This window comes from Colossoma macropomum, unplaced genomic scaffold, assembly GCF_904425465.1.
Source record: "Colossoma macropomum unplaced genomic scaffold, Colossoma_macropomum, whole genome shotgun sequence".
NCBI lineage: Eukaryota > Metazoa > Chordata > Actinopteri > Characiformes > Serrasalmidae > Colossoma > Colossoma macropomum.
In genome coordinates, this window is record NW_023494801.1 from 2,461,714 (window position 1) to 2,478,318 (window position 16,605).

Sequence of the window (16,605 nt, forward strand, 5' to 3'; positions counted from 1 at the left end):
CACAAACTAACGAGCAGAACGAGCTTCGCTGAGAAGATCATTAACTCTGATCAGCTCTCAGCTTCATTATTAGAGCGAGACGAAGGAGAAAAAGGTGAGATGAGCTGCTTTTCCACCATTTACAGGCTTTAACTTCTGTTGGGCGCTGCTGCCATGGTAACGCTGAATGATGGCACAGTGGAAAAGAGCACATGAATTCCGATCTGAGCGTCACATTAAGGTCGCATGGCCATGAATTGGATATGTAACCAGGTCTAGCACCACATATGAATGTGGCTCAGGTTGGATTTGAAAAGATCAGATTTGCTGTGTCCACACAGCCCTGAAAACATCAGATCTGAGTCACATTAGGGCAAAAAATTGGATTTGCGCCACTTCAACCTGGTAATGTGAACATAGAGTTAATTATCTTCTCAGCGAAGCTCGTTCTGCTCATTAGTTTGTGCTGGTGATTCACGTGATTCATTCACGTGACGTTACTGAGAAGGATGTGCGCATGTGCCGGTTCGTTAACATCAATGTGAACCATCCTGACAGTGAGATCGGATTTGAGCAATGAGGCTTGTAATGTGAATGTAGCCTCAAAAACCTAGTTCAGTCTAATTTCGGGCCTGTGTCCACAAACCACCTCGAGTAGGCGGGCTGATCTAGAACCCATTTTAAGTCATACATATGGAAGAATCTGATCTGCGGTCAGACTTTTTAACCCATGTTTGCTTTGTAAACGGTGGATCACTTTCTCAGCCATGGCAATATATCCTGGACGCCTGACCTGCACCAGGGCCGGTTAAACTTGAGATTATGCGTCATGAACAGCTCTTCCACCGACCTTATGGTGAAGGTGAACCCTCCAGTCCTTTTCGGGGCTGAATGATTGTTTTTATGTATAAATTTAAGTACATTTTTAAATTTGCAAGAGCTGCGATTTTTAATCTGGGACTTTTAACAGTAACACAGAGCTCGCGAACTGGCAGTCTGGCATTTTACGTTCAGTCGTCATGTCAAAATGAATGTGTTGCTCTGATTAGGGTTTAAAAAAAGGCCTTAAGCTTAATTTATAACTAATAATCGCATTTAAATTACATTTAGTATTCAGAGAATTAATTGTTTGTATAGCACAGGCAAAAAGCACCTTTTTAGGTAGTAGATAATTCAGAAACATCCTCAGAAACATCCTTTACCTTTTGACAGTTCTCTGAATTCTTTTTCAGCACACAATCACCTAATTCATCCACTCAGGGAGGGCTCTGAAATACACTGCTTGCAATTAGATATTTCCGCCAGAGAGGTCTCCAAATCCCCAAAACTTATATAGTGAAGCTTTAATCAGCCATGGAGCAGGTTAGACTTCTATGTTGACATGACGATGTAGCCCTGCTAAAAAGTCGATCCACTATCATGAGACACGGTTAAATCAAGCCAATTTCAATACAAGGTAATGCATCAGTGACTGACAATGAGGCAGATATGAAATTAACATTTTTAATTGGCATTTCACTGATTGCATTAGGCTCTCTGGCCGTAATACTCAGCAGTTCTGCTCTTAAGTCCCTTGTTTATGCTAGAGTAGATATAGAACTAATTCTAAAATGACAATTCATAAATGAATTTTAATTATATGACAGGTCTAATGGTACATTAATGTGTAGGTTGTCATAGAACAATAATAGACAAAAAAAAAACAGATATAGCATTATGTACAAAGCATGGACGTGTCCTCTGACCTAAATCTAAACTAGATTGTTTCTAAAGAACAGTTTCAAATCTAAAAATCTAAAATACTAGCGCCCAGTTTGTGTTGACAGATAAAAACAGTTGATGACCCGCCCTGGTGTGGCCAATTTGGATCATATGAGGTAAACATGTGAAGTAGCTTACTTTCATTTTCATAAAATTCATTGCTCCGTACCAGGGTTGGCCATAAATATGATCATTAATATTCATGTTAACGAACCCAACCCAAGCATCTTTCCCCCTCCCCCTGACCCCTCAGAATCAACGGCGAAGATAATCAGTGTTCATCACAGTGTCTGAACTTCCTGATTTGCAGATGCTCGTTACAAACAAGACATAGGTGAGTTAAAGCAAAGGGTTCTTCGAATGCCAGGGTTGCAGAGCAGCGATGCAGCATCAGCATCAGAGGTGGCTGAGTCGCCAAAAACAGGGATCGGACAAAAGTGACGTTTCTTTAATGAAATATTGACTCTAATATCAACTGGAGTGAACTGAGGTCTCTTATAGAACTGCAGTGGAACATCAGCGTCTATCAGCACAGGAAGTTTGTTCGGTTCTGCCCGTCTCTTTTTGGGGCTTTCTGGTCTAAAATAAAACACTAGAGCTCAAAAGTGAGGTATGTTGTAAAACATGACTTTCTATAGTTTACTTAGTGAGATTTAGCTTTAAAAGACTAATTTGCTAAAATGAAATATTATTAATAATAACTAAACTGTGATGTTTTAATACAAGCTAATAAAAGAAATTTAATGTTAAAGTGGCCCAGTTTTGTGTTGTTATTGTTTTTCTTCTTGTTCAATAGAAGCCACTAAGATGAATCAACATTTCTGATATTTAACTGATCCAAAAATGTTATTTGGTTGCTGTCAAATGTTTGGTTTAAATTAAAACCTTGGATTATTTCTTTTTTGAAACTTGAGCTTTTTAACCCCTTTCATGGCAATGTTTATTACACACTTCTATAACCTAAGAATAGCCCAACCTGTTTGCATTGAAGTCTCTGTAGTAACTGAATAATAAGCCTTATTGTGTAATAAATCTGGGATTTCAATAGGTTAATGTGCCAAACATCCCCATAAGCAGGACCCATGTTGGGGCTGGTTGGCACAACATGAATTTCGTCCTGAATGCACTTTTTTTTTAAGCTAAGATGCTTTCATCTGCCGCTATTTGAGTTATCCTGATCTACAGCAGTGGTCTCCAACCCTTATCCACTAAGCTGTCCCACCCCTTACTTAACTCCAATACATCTGATCCGGCCAATCAGGGACTTGGAAAGAGGCTGATTAGCTGGAACAGTAGTAGGACGAACTGTGGTTTGAACCAGGCCCTACTGGACAAGATTTGGAGACCACAGATCTGTAGAATGGCTGGAATATACAGCAGACAGTGAACACTGTGCCAACCAACCCTCTGCTTTAACTACCCACCCCTACTTTAATACATTCTGGTAGGTCACCCCATGATGACCATCAGCCTCTATGATATAAAACTGAATAAATGGTCTGTCTGCAACCGTGGCATTCTCACAAGCTGTGCTTTCAGAGCAGAGTTTGCAAGCAGCGGGACAGTGATGAGCTCAGACGGGAGGCTGGGGTCAGCAGCATCGCTTCTTCTCCACGTGGAGAATCCGTTTGCACCTGGGGCACGAGTGGTAGGCGTCTTTAAAGTGCTTGACGAAGAAGGGGATCAGACAGCAGCCGATCACCAACCTGAAACACACAGACAAACCCTGAGTTACACTGAGTCCTGGTGTGACTGCGGGACGGGACGGCACTGTATGTCCAAAAGTATGTAGACGCCTCCTCAGGCAGCGTTTCTTGCGTTGTAATAGTGAGTGTGTGCTGTAGTACCAGCCTCTACTGTTCTGGAAGGCTTTAAACTAGATGTTCCCTGCTGAAAAAGGACCTCTAGAAACCTAAATGGGTTTGGTTTCTAATAGAGGCCACTAGTTTACTGGGGAACACCTTCCTATTAGGAAGCCACCAGATCATCTAGAATCAGCAATTGGTCCCTTTATGTTGTGAGATCAACCCATAAAAAGCCAAAACACATTACAATTTCCTTATAATAGGAAACAATAGAAACACAGCAGGGTTGAAACATTGCTGTGAGGATTTGATTGCATTCAGCCAGTGAGGTCAGAGCTGGTTTATGAGGAGCCCGGCCTCTTCCTATTTCCCTCATTATATCAAAGTCCAAAATGAAGGAGTTAAGATGGAGCATTTGAGCAAAATCATGGTTTATAAATGCTTAAACATTTTAAATACGAAAAAATATATTTTACTAAACACAGAACAGCGTAAAACATTTAAACACCGCTGTTATATTTTTAAGAGCTTTTAAACTCGAGTTATAGGAGTTTAAAACGGCGCCTCATGTAGGTTCATGACGTCAGTGAGCGTGAACAGCCAATGAGCTGCTCCGCTCACCAGCCAATCAGCACTTAGTAGCAGTAACGTTAGCGTCCTGCTGCCCAAAACCCGTTTGCTGTAGTAAAAAGGAAACATACAGGTGAGTTTTCTTTGTTTTTTTAGTGAAATCCATCCTTCTACTTTCTAAAATTAAAGGAAAGTTCTGGTTCAGTGATTAGAAACTATTTTAACTTTTCATTTTAGCCGTTTAGCTCTATTCACTCCCGTTCATTGAGGACTCCCTCACAGGCGCCCTCTGCTGTTTAGCAGTCCTGTTTTTGATATAACGGTGGAAATAAGAAGTGGCCAGGCTCCTCATAAACCGGCTCTGACTAAACAGCTTAAAACAAAAAGTTAAAATAGGATCTGGGCAGGTGATTAGAAACTTTGTTTAATTTTAGAAAGTATGTGGATTTATTTCACTAATAAAGCAAAGTCAACTTGCCTGTAAGTTTCTTTTTTTCTACAGCAAACAGGTTTTGGGCAGCAGAACGCTGGCATTACTGCTTCTGAGTGCTGATTGGATGGTGAGCAGAACAGCTCATTGGCTGTTTGTGCTCACTGTGTTATGAACCTACATGAGGCGCCGTTTTAAACTCCTATATATCAACCTATTCCTTTTGGACTCAGGAGCGCCCTCTAGCGTTTGAGAAACCCAGATGACTTTACAGAGTGGTAATTCTCCTCTCTTCAAGTTATTTGGTGAGGTCAGGTACTGATGTTGGATGGTCAGTTCTGGACACTCCACCTCATCCCAGTGGTATTGGTTGGAGCTCCATCACCCCAGAGAACACAGCTCTACTGCTCCACAGGCCTTGGCATTTGGCATAGTGACCTTAGGCTGTTATGCCGTTTCTCCAGACCGTCCCATTTTATTGGTCAGTGCTTTTCTATGGAGATTATACAAGCTGTGGGTGCATTGTAAAGTAGCTGAATCCACTAAGAAGGGCTGTCTGGATATTTTTGGACATGATAGGATGATAGAAATAGATTTATAACATGGGCTGACTGATAAAAATCCATCTAGAATTAGAGCTACACCACAGATAACTGGATCACAGGGCTACATTCAGCTGTACAGGCCGTTTTCGTGGAGAAGTGTGCATAGTTTTCACAGCAGTTCTCACCCCTCATTGCTCACTAGCAGCTCAACACACGTCACACACACAGAGCTCAGAAATAAGAGCTATCAAGCTAAGAAAAGGTCATGTTTGCCGCTCTTACCCGCACAGGATGAACAGGATGCACATGAGCCAGGCGAAGGCGCCCACTTTGTAGTCGACGTTGGTGAGCACCTGCTCACGGCAGGTCGTGCAGGTGGTCATCCCCGGTGTGCGGCCCAGCTCCGAGTCGTAGCTTACAAACTTATTCTTGCCTTCATCAGCCGACGAGGACTGAACTGCGAGAGCGAGAAAGGGGCAGGTTCAGTGAGGGGAGCACTGAGCGATGAATCTCAGTGTCTGTTCTCAGATTTTCTGACTCACCGCTTGTGGCGTGGGTTTTGATTTGATAGTCTTCATGGGTGGAGGAACCCGGGTTGAACGGCGTGTGCACCTTGTAGACTTTCACGTTGTCCCCTTTGCCCTCCACTGTGAAAACACGAGGGGAGCATGATGAGCAGAACTACACTCACAACAGAACGTCATACTGAGGGTTTTTACTATTTTTAATGCAGAATAATAACTTTCTGTGATGGTATCTAATTATATTCCAAGGCATTTTGGGATTCCAAATATTTTAAGAACAACAAGAAGTTATTAATTTGTAATTAACATGCTGTAATATTTTTTTATCTGCCTTTTTCCACTTTTTTAAATATGAAACATTTCAGTTATTAAGCCATTTGTCTATCTGTCTATCTATCTATCTATCTATCTATCTATCTATCTATTACTTTAATTGTATTTCAGGTATTTTGGTATTCTAAATATTTTAAGAACAGCAAGAAGTTATTCAATTATAATTAATATACTGTGATAATTTTATCTGCCTTAACAATTTTTCCACTTTTTTAAAACATGAAACATTTCAGTTATTAAGCCATTTTAGAATCAAATACAGCTTCATTTAATTAGTTAATTTTTTTTTCTTTGTTTGTTTTAATGTATTTATTTATTTAATATAATTTATTACTTAATTACTTTAATTGTATTCCAAGGTATTTTGGTATTTTAAATATTTTCAGAACAACAGGAAGTTGTTAAATCGTAATTAACATACTGTTTTATTTTCATCTGCCTTAAATAACAATTTCTCCACTTTTTAAACAGACTTTTTCTTAAAAACCCTTTTATTTTCAGAATCATCTGCGGCTTCATTCACTTCTTAAATGTCTTCTTTGTTTTGCAGCGTATCATATCTATGTTTCTGCGTTTGACGGACACGTTTATCCAGAGCGTAATTGTTGTGATGAGGTGAGTCAGCCTGAAGACTCTCATTAGTGTAGCGTGGTGTGTAGCTCGGACAGAGAATCAAACCCCAGTCGTTCCTTCTTAGTCCAGAATTAGACTAAGGCTGGCTCTAAACCTGAAGCGTGAGTCTGATGAACTGACCTGGTATGACGTAGGGCGGCGGGTCTTTGGCACTCATTTTGTGTCAGGATGGCTCTCTGGAAGGACAGAGAGAAGAGATCAGTCTCACCCACTGTTTACTGTTTACTGTTTACTGATGCTTTTCTGTTTCCTTTATTGTTCGTTTAGTTGATTTTCTAAGTGAAGAGAAGTTTAAACATCCTCTACAGAGAAAACACTTAAATCTGGTATTTTTCCTGCAAATTTTACAGCACAGTTACTGTTTATTTACTGAATTTTATATGTTGGGAAGAATAAAACATACAGTATTGTGCCATAACTTTAGCGCAGGCCACATTTTATGGTTAATTGTTCCTAATATGTTAAATTTAGCAAATAAACAGTAATTGTGCATTAAAATGTGCAGACGTGTGTCTCTGTAGAGGACGTGTTCACTTATTCACACTTATTTACACTTATTTACACTTAGAAAATCAGCAAAACATAGAATTTGACCAAAATTTGCACAAGACTGAGTGTGATTTTCTTCGTGTAGCTGCTTTCAGGCCAAACTAAACAGGATGATATGAACACTCTTAAAAACGATGGTTCTTCAAGGGTTCTTTAGTAAAGAAAATGGTTCTATATAGAACCATGAACACTCAAAGACACCTTTGCGTGATTAAAGGGTTCCTTGCATCATGAAAAGGTTCTTCAGGTAGATGGAGAATGTGCTGTGGATGGTTCTATATAGAACCTTTTTTAAAAGCGTTCTATGTAGCACCCAAAAAGGTTTTATTGTTATATGCCTGACACTGGGTGCCATATAGAACCCATTTCAAAAAGGTTCTATATAGAACCATCCACAGCACATCCTCCAATTCTTCTCATGATGCAAAGAACCCTTTAATCATGCAAAGGGTTCTTTGAGTGTTTATGGTTCTATATAGAACCATTTTTATTACTAAAGAACCCTAAAGAACCCTCTTTTTTAAGAGTGTAGACTGTGTAGAATGTAAGTCTTCATCATTCAGTCACATCATTTACACAGGATTATTTTTCATCTCTGTTGCTGTTCATCTGAACTGCTCTGACGACCTCCACCACCAGAGGGCGCACAAACATCAAACATCATTTAAAAAAATCCAATAGTTGCTGGACACAGATCTGAAAATAACCACAAATAATATATAAATACCCTGGAAAAATCTTACAGCAGTATATATTAAAATAAATAACAAGGAAAAAAAGCAAACTGTTTTGTGAGATACATTTGAAATACATGGATTCCTTCCAAACTCTACAGTACAGAGTACAAGGGAAGTTGCTATTTTCATACATTTTGTATTTCATAAATACAGTTTACGTATCACTGCTGCCCAAATAAAAAAAAATCCAAAATAGAAACTTTACAAGAGAAGGAGAAAAGGTCCTCAACCTTTAATGCGAGTTCATATGAAGAGATTTTATTCCATCTGATTTTGGAGCCTTTCTATTGGTCCATTCATTATCGCATTTACAGTGTAAAGGGAAGCAGCTGCGCTCGTATGATGTAGAAAAATAAAAAAAAACAGCTTTTACAAATATAAATATTTTATTTTTTTATTTTATATTTCTTTATTTTTATATTTTTATTGTATTTTTTATTTTTATAAATATAAATATTATAAAAAAAACTTAATTGGATGCACATAAAAAACTGCTTATATTAGAATAATATTTCAACCATTTGTTGTTTCTGGTGTCATGAATGAGTTTAAGGGTTTTAAGCGTGGCAGCAGTTTTGTGATCAGTTGTGCTGTCATGTTTGAAGCACTTGGTGATGAGAATAGAGAAGTTCATCACACGTTCCTGAGTACAGTCTGTTCTGGAGACCCGAACAGAAAACATATATTTCAGCAAATCTAAGAGAAAAGGTCCGTTTACTGCAGCAGTCAGCAGTGCAGCCCCTCAGACTCTTCATACGTGGATTCATGGGAAATCTAAACTGAAGACTCTTATGCTTGTTAACTGTACGATGTGTTTTGGTTTGTGTTTAGGACGTAAATGGTGTAACTCAGTTTTCATGTGTCCTGTGTTGTATGTATGATCAGTTTCTGTTCGGTCCCATGTGGATGTGGGTCGGGGTCAGAATGGGGGTCGTTTGGCTTCTTTAATTAGAAAATAATAAGAAATTAATCACAAAAAAGAGAAAAGGTCCGTTTAGAGGTTTGTAAGCATGTGCAGGCTTTTTAGAGGGGAAATCTTACTGGCTGATTCAGGCCTGGCCTGACTGAGATGTCCTTCCTGTCTGCTTTCCTCTGTTCTGCCTCATTCTGTACCTCTCAGATGCGCTAGAGCGGCTGACAAAGTCATCACCACCAAATCCACCAGGGTTTAGGAGTTGTGAACTAGCCTGAACGTTCTCTAACACCATGTGGATCACAGCAGATCCAGCTGGAAAACTTTGTATGCTACCAAGTTAACAGAAGTACTTTCTGTCATGATGTTCATACATTACCGTTCTGCTTGTGGTGAACAGAACGGCCTTATCATTAAGCAACCAACAACACCTAATGATGTCATTGGTCCATAATAAATGCACTCATTGGCGATGACCACCCGAGCTCATACAAGTGGTAATTACAATTTGGTGACGTGAACATTTTATGACCTTACAATTATGGCAGACTGTCCGAACTCGCCATAAGTTAGCAAAGGAAACACAGTGCTAAGTTACTGTGTTATTATTTCAAGAATTACAAGATTGTGGTATACATACATAACACTGCGGTCAGAAGAAAACCTCGTATCTCCAAAATGAGAACTTTACAGGAGAAGAAAAAACCTGCTTTACTTTTAATGTAAGTCAATGGAACCAATGGAGAGTTTTTTTCCGACAGCAGCAATAATTTACATATATGCATATAGTCACGTGCAAAGGTTCAAACACCCCTGATCATGTGCTGTTAAACATATTGGAAATATTAAAACATAGCATAAAAAACATTTTGGACTAAATAGTAACAGTAACATTAAAATGTGCATGTGCTCTCTGCAGAGGATGTGTTAACTTATTTACACTTCAACAACAACATGGGATTCGACTAGGGGCGCCTATACATTTACACACAACTGAATATGTATATGCATATGTTGGCATGTATTTTAAAGCTGCACTATGTAAGATTTGTGGATTTGGAGGCCTCTCTGGTGGAAATGTGTAACTGCAATTTTTGTCTATGTGCTATAACACCAACTAATTCTCTAAATACTGTGATTGTGATTTAAATGTGATTTCTCGTTATAAATTAAGCTTGAATATTACTATCTACATCAGTATATTAAATATTAAAGACACAGTTCACTGAAAATATAGTTACTCCAAATGTAAGAGGATCAGCCGAGACATGATTGGTGTCTGAAGTTTCTTTAGTTTTTGCACTGGAGCTCACAAGTAATGTAACTTGTTTTGGGTGACGTAGACGTCTATTAAATTAGCCTCATAGCTAAACTAAAGATCTTCTATATTTGCCCTAAATGGGGAAAATGTGTAACTTTGATTCTTCCATTGTTTAAACATTGGTACTAATACATATATCACTGTTGTCGGAAGAAAACTTTGTATCTCCAAAATGGTAACTTTACAGGAGAAGGAAAAAACATACTGTACTTTTAATGTAAGTCAATGGAACCAGACTTTTTTCCAAGTCATTTTTCCATTCTTTTGGTCCATTCATCATGAGATACGAGGTTTTCTCCCGACAGCAGCGATATGTAACCCATAAATGTTAAGACCTAACTCTTTACTGAAGGACAGCATTTGGGACATCTGCATGAGCTTTTAATGACAACCAACATAGACTTTTATAAAGGCGTATTCCAACAAGCACCAGTTGTCATGAAGACTGTTTTGCCCATTTAAATGTCTTTTCACACCAACAAATGATGTGACAACTGAAAAGCCTTTACAAATGTCCATGTCATGCCATTAGGCTTATCGAAAACCTCATATCTCCACTTTTGACGTTTTTCAGTTTTTGACATCATTTTAAAATACCTGTTACCCTTTACATTGTGTGTAAATTGCATGATGAATGGACCAAAATAAAGGCCCTAAAATGACTTGGAAAAAGTCTGGTTCCATTGACTAACATTAAAAGTGAAGTCATTTTTTTCCTTCTCCTGTAAAGTTACCATTTTGGAGATACGAGGTTTCCGACAACAGCGATATGCTGGTGTTGTGTAGCCTTGAGAGCTGCCCTTCACTAAAGTCTCCCCACATGTCACATACACTGGCATACAGACTATTGTAGTGTGTTTTGGCCTGTTAGTTTTGGGCTGTGGTCTCTAACACTTATTGCACTTGGTTCATGTTATTATGGACTCTTATTGTAGAGGGCGGGGCTCAAAATCACCCCAGGCTGTAAAGGAAACCTCTGCTCTGGTGCGGCGTGGCTGTGGCCAACAACAGCTGGAAAATAAAGCACCATGAATTGTGCAGAATCTCTCTTGAGCACCACAATATCATCACTGTCAGAACAAAACCTCCAAAAAGGTAACTTTACATGAGAAGGAGAAAACATTATAAACGTATAAATGGAAGTTGATATAAAAATATTTTATTCCAAGTCATTTTGGACCATTTCTGTTGGCTTGTTCTTCAGGAAATTTGAACACTGTGAAGAGTAGCTGGACTTCAAACTATGCAAAAAAGTAAAAAATGGCAAAAATGAGGACACGGTTTTGAGTGAAAGCAATGATGTGTGTATAACACAGTTAGTTTCAAAATGACACCTGATTTGGTTCATTAAGAGGCTGTGAGTTGAACTGGGTGGAGGAACGCTGGGCTGCTGAAGCGGCTTACACTGTTAGAAATAAAGGTTCTGTTCAGGTACATTTATCACTCATCAAGGTACAAACAATGTAAATGTTCCCTCAAAGCTCCAACAGTGGATTTTAAGGTCTGATTGTGAACCTTAAATAAGTTTTTCCAGGTGAAAAGTTCGTATTTGTACCTTTTCATAACCGAATGTTTTAAACAGAACAGTAAAATAAAAGCCTGGAGACGAGACGGGGTGTGTGGAGTCAGTACAGCTTAGAACATATCATTTCAGTGGATTATGGTACAGTTACGGGTAACACTTGAAGGGTGACTACATAACACATTCATAACATAAACATAAACCCTTCATAACATGTTCATGAATGTTTAAATCAACATTCATAATGTTTTACATGATATTAATATGGACTACTATGTCATTTTACATTGAGAGACATTTTTCAAAATAAAAGTTCTCATTTTTTATTTTGAAAAGTATATTAAAAAGCCTTATTTCTGGACAGACAAAGTAAAAATGAACACTTTGACACTCAGGCACACCTTCATACTAAGATTTGGTCAAATGATTGATTATAAGCATATTTACGTAATTTATTGTCCATGTAGTAAAGTGACATGCAAAGCAACAAATGCTTAAGAAAAAAAAACATAATTAATAAGAAGGTGAAACATGACAGAGTGTCAAAGCACTCAATGACCAAAGGGATAAAGCGAGGTCATTTTTATTTTGGCTGTCCAGAAATGAGGCGTTTTACTGAAAATAATGTACTATTTAAAAATAAAATATAAGAAATTTTATTTTGAAAATTGTATCTCAGCAAAATGACATAGTAGTCCATTTTAATATCATGTAAAGCATATATACTTCATAAAGTGTTGAATTAAACATTCATTAACAGGTTATGAAGCGTTTATGTAAGATGTTATGAACGTGTTATGTAGACACCCCTCAAGTAAAGTGTTACCCAATTATGTAGCCTTGAGGGTCCCACCCAGGCGACAAGAGGGGCACTGCCCCCGTCACAGTTTAGTACCTGTGTACAGGACGACTGGTCCTACTTCAGGATGCACAGTCACTGTCTAATCCTTCACCTACATAGAAACGTCTTTCAGAAATACCTGAAGAAGTTAAGATCTCTAAAGGGACGAGGCGTTTGAGTCTAGCTGGACTATGAATGAACAGTCAGTGAACGCCTATGATGACGAGCGGAGACAAAAATTTCACTAGCCTAGCCCTTGGGAAACGGGCGTCTACCAGAAGCCCAGAGTGGAATGCTGCTCCGTGGGATGTTTTGTAACCCTGTCACTTTAGATTGGCATCAACCAAGAAACCAAGCTTTCACCGAATGCAGTGATCCGGGATTGATCATTTTAAGGTTTCTCCTGCTTTAACAGCACCAAAGCAGGGCTTGGTGATGAGATATTTAGCAGAATAAGGTGTGACAGAGAAGGAAAGGCACTCCAAAAGGGGAAGAGTGGTCCTCCGGGGGCTCTGTGCTAATTAAAGAAACACTGAAGCGGCTCTGTAGAAGTGCATACAGCTGTTAGATACTTCACTCTCAACACTGATGTTGATGTTTTATTATTATCATTTTATTTAATCCCTTAACCTCCCAGACGTATTTCACTCTAAGGCTTATTACTCGCTCTCTACATGGATTATAGTGTCAACTGAGCTATTCTCAGCTTATGAAATAAAAGTTTCTTGGCCTTTTTTGGGGTTCAGCTCTGTTTGACCAGGCAAAGCACACTTTAATCACACAAATTTAAAATCTCTTTCCAAAAAGAGCCAGATACATTATAACTGACTGTAAATAAATCATCATTCATCACTGTTAATGATAACAAGACTAGAAATGGTCACACATTTCCGTGACAATGAAATAAGCTGCTGAGGTTTGTGTAGGACGTTCCTCGTCAGAGCTAGTCGGAGATCGTGCTGCTTCAACGGGCCTAAAAAGGACAGCACTGAAAGTTTCCGAATTCTGCGCAGAGCTGCTTCCGATCACAGAACTGATTTACGTACAGATCTAATCACATTTAGCTTTCACTGATTTTTACATTGTCATTCTGAAGAATACTTTATAGGCCTACAGGCCTATTTAGGGGTAGATTCCACTTCCTTGTGACTGGAATCTGTAATCAAGTGGAATTCGTGGCATCCGAGGCATCAGTCAGTGGTTCGTGTACATGTCGTCACTGTCCAACATGGAACAAAGGTCTCCAAAATCGCAAGTTTACAGGAGCAGAGCAAAAACATTCTTTACCTTTCATGTAAGTTCATTTTGTTTGAACCGCATTTATGTTGGTCCAAGTTTCACACAAATTAAAGGACAAAAATGAAGATTTTTTTTTCTACATACACATACAAATATACACACTTTCTATAAGATATAATATATGTATATGGGAATAGGGTAGCAGTAGAAGTAAGTCAGAAGTCACAATATACATATATATATATATATATATATACAAAATGACTGAAAAAATTCTGGTTCCATTGACTTACATTAAAAGTAAAATAGGTTTTTTTCCTTCTGTTTTAGAGATACAAAGTTTTCTTCCAATAACAGCGACATATATATATGCACGGTGGCGCAGTGGGTAGCGCTGTCGCCTCACAGCAAGAATGGCCTGGGTTCGATTCCCGGCTGGGTGACCAGGGTCTTTTCTGTGGGGGTTTGCCTGTTCTCCCTGTGGGTGTATGTCTGTCTGTCTGCCCTGTGATGGACTGGCGACCTGTCCAGGGTGTATCCTGCCTTCTGCCCAATGACAGCTGGGATAGGCTCCAGCACCCCACCGCAACCCAAAAGGATAAGCGGTTTAGATTATGTATATATATATATATATATGTATGTCACTGTTGTTGGAAGAAAACTTTGTATCTCTAAAACAGGAGAAGGAAATATATATATATATATACACATATACACATAAATATATGTATATATGTCGCTGTTGTTGGAAGAAAAGTTCGTATCTCTAAAACAGAAGGAAAAAACCTACTTTACTTTTAATGTAAGTCAACGGAACCAGAATTTTTTCCAAGTCATTTTGTGTCGTTTAATTTGGTCCATTCATCATGAAATTTACACACAATGTAAAGAGCAACAGGTATTTTCAAATTATGATAAAAACTGAAAAACGACAAAAATGGAGATACAAGGTTTTCTCCCGACAGCAGTGATAAATATATATATATATATATTTTTTTTTACTTGTCACTCTCAGAAAACCTCTCTCCATTTTTATTGATTAGTTTATTGACAGCTTATGACAAATGGACCAATAAAAGTGCTTCAAAATGACTTCCATCCCATTCCATTAACATCCATTCAGTACTTTTTTCTCATATATATAAATATGTATATGGGAAAATCTGTTATATATTTTCCTGTTAAAGTATGATATACTGCATTACAGCATGTGACATTTTAAAAAAGACATTTATTATTTTTCTATTTTTCTTATTATTACTTCTTCGATTTTTGGATATCTTAACTGTCATATGAAAACATGTTATGTTACAAAGTTTTTTACATTAAAAAAAATCATGTAAAAATGGCAGCTGTGATCAACATTTCATGATGTTCGGACCAACAGAAATGGACCAGAATTCTTGTTACACTGACACGTATCAAAATTAGGAACTTTTTCCGTCTTCTAAAAGATATTTCAGATATTACCTTACCGAGTATTAGAGAGCAGAAGTATATCGATAATACTGTCATTTTATGTTGGTGTTTGATAACATCATTTATTCCGAATGTCTACAAATCCCGAGTCCTTGTTTAACGACCTTTTTGTTGGACAACATCAAATACCAAATCAAGTGTGGCCTTTGATATGACCAGCTGTAGATCTCACCCTTCAGCCCTGCTCCAGAGCGTCACCCACACCCTTTAAAACATCGATGAGATTATCAGCCCGAGATTCAGAAAGTGTCTAAACAGATTCGTATCATTAACCGGGTGCCACCTTGTTAATTTAACAAGTGAAATACAATACAGTAAGAAACAAGGTGTGGTGGAGCGCCAGCTGTCAGTCCCAGCCCTGTGGTAATTATCTCTGTGTTTTATAGGTTAAAGGTAACTTTGATCTGTAAATCTGCGCTTCAGATCTCACCAACTGTTCAGAATCGTACAGTGAAGGTTTTACAGACTGAGCTGAAGTTCACAACAATTATATACTGCTTATAGTTATACATTCATTATAAGTATTAACAGTGTCCTTGTTATTGAATTATATGCACACATATGTTGCCTTAAACACATCAAAGTCCTCTTGAATCTTCATAATCAGCCACATAACAGCAGACTCTGTCAGCTAATACAGCATTAGTGGAGAATAGGCAGAGTTAAGGTGCTCTTACCTCGCCGCACTGGAGCTGCTGCTGCTGCTGTCGCTCTTGTTGTCAGTGTGTCTGGAAGTGGTGCAGTACAGGTTGCTCTGCTGTAGCTTTTCATCGCCTCACCTGCACTCCTCCCCACTCTCAGCCACACGCATTAACATCATCCTGATGAATATGCATGTGACCCAGTCAGGAAGTCGTCGCCCTTTGTTTCTGGAAGATCTTCAGAATAACCTGTTCCTCTGGGGTTTTGCGTTTTATCAGCACCTGAAACTGGCAGAACTGTTAGTCATAGCGTTAAGTAAGTTATGGAAGCTATGTGTTTATTTTCACAGCAAAGGATGTCCAGTGTGTCATTCTGGTTTCAGACACTGTGGTCTGGATCAGACTCTCTGAATATGACCATGAATATGAATGAGGGTTATTTCTGCATAACTCAGTGTGTGAGATGTAAACAGAGTGATTCAGAGTGGTTTGGTGTGAAATGGTTCAGATGTCTTTACAGTGGTGGTGATAGGAACCAGGGGTCGCCATGACTACAACACCAATATAGGCCTTTTATTTACTATCCAGAACCACCAGTGAACCAACACGAGTCTCCTGAGTTTATATGGAACGTTGAAGATGGTAAATTAGTGATACATCTGAAAAATATGTTTTCTTTTTTTTGGGGACTATTTTGCGTCACAGCACCCTACATGTATCCCTCCACCATGACTGGATTTTTTAAAAATGTGATTTATGCCAAAATCTTCTCAAAACTATTGT

General features: G+C 38.5%; 1 protein-coding gene across 1 annotated transcript; it reads right to left on the reverse strand.

Annotated features, from left to right (window-relative positions):
- Positions 1-1,468: 1,468 nt before the first annotated feature.
- si:ch211-157c3.4 (uncharacterized protein LOC561592 homolog) lies at positions 1,469-15,998 on the reverse strand. The gene is made up of 5 exons (XM_036590353.1): positions 15,859-15,998; positions 6,701-6,756; positions 5,633-5,737; positions 5,373-5,547; positions 1,469-3,446 (listed from the first exon to the last, which is right to left on the reverse strand). The coding sequence occupies exons 2-5, from the start codon at positions 6,735-6,737 to the stop codon at positions 3,332-3,334; spliced, it is 432 nt and encodes a 143-aa protein (XP_036446246.1). The 5' UTR covers positions 6,738-6,756; positions 15,859-15,998; the 3' UTR covers positions 1,469-3,331.
- Positions 15,999-16,605: the final 607 nt, after the last annotated feature.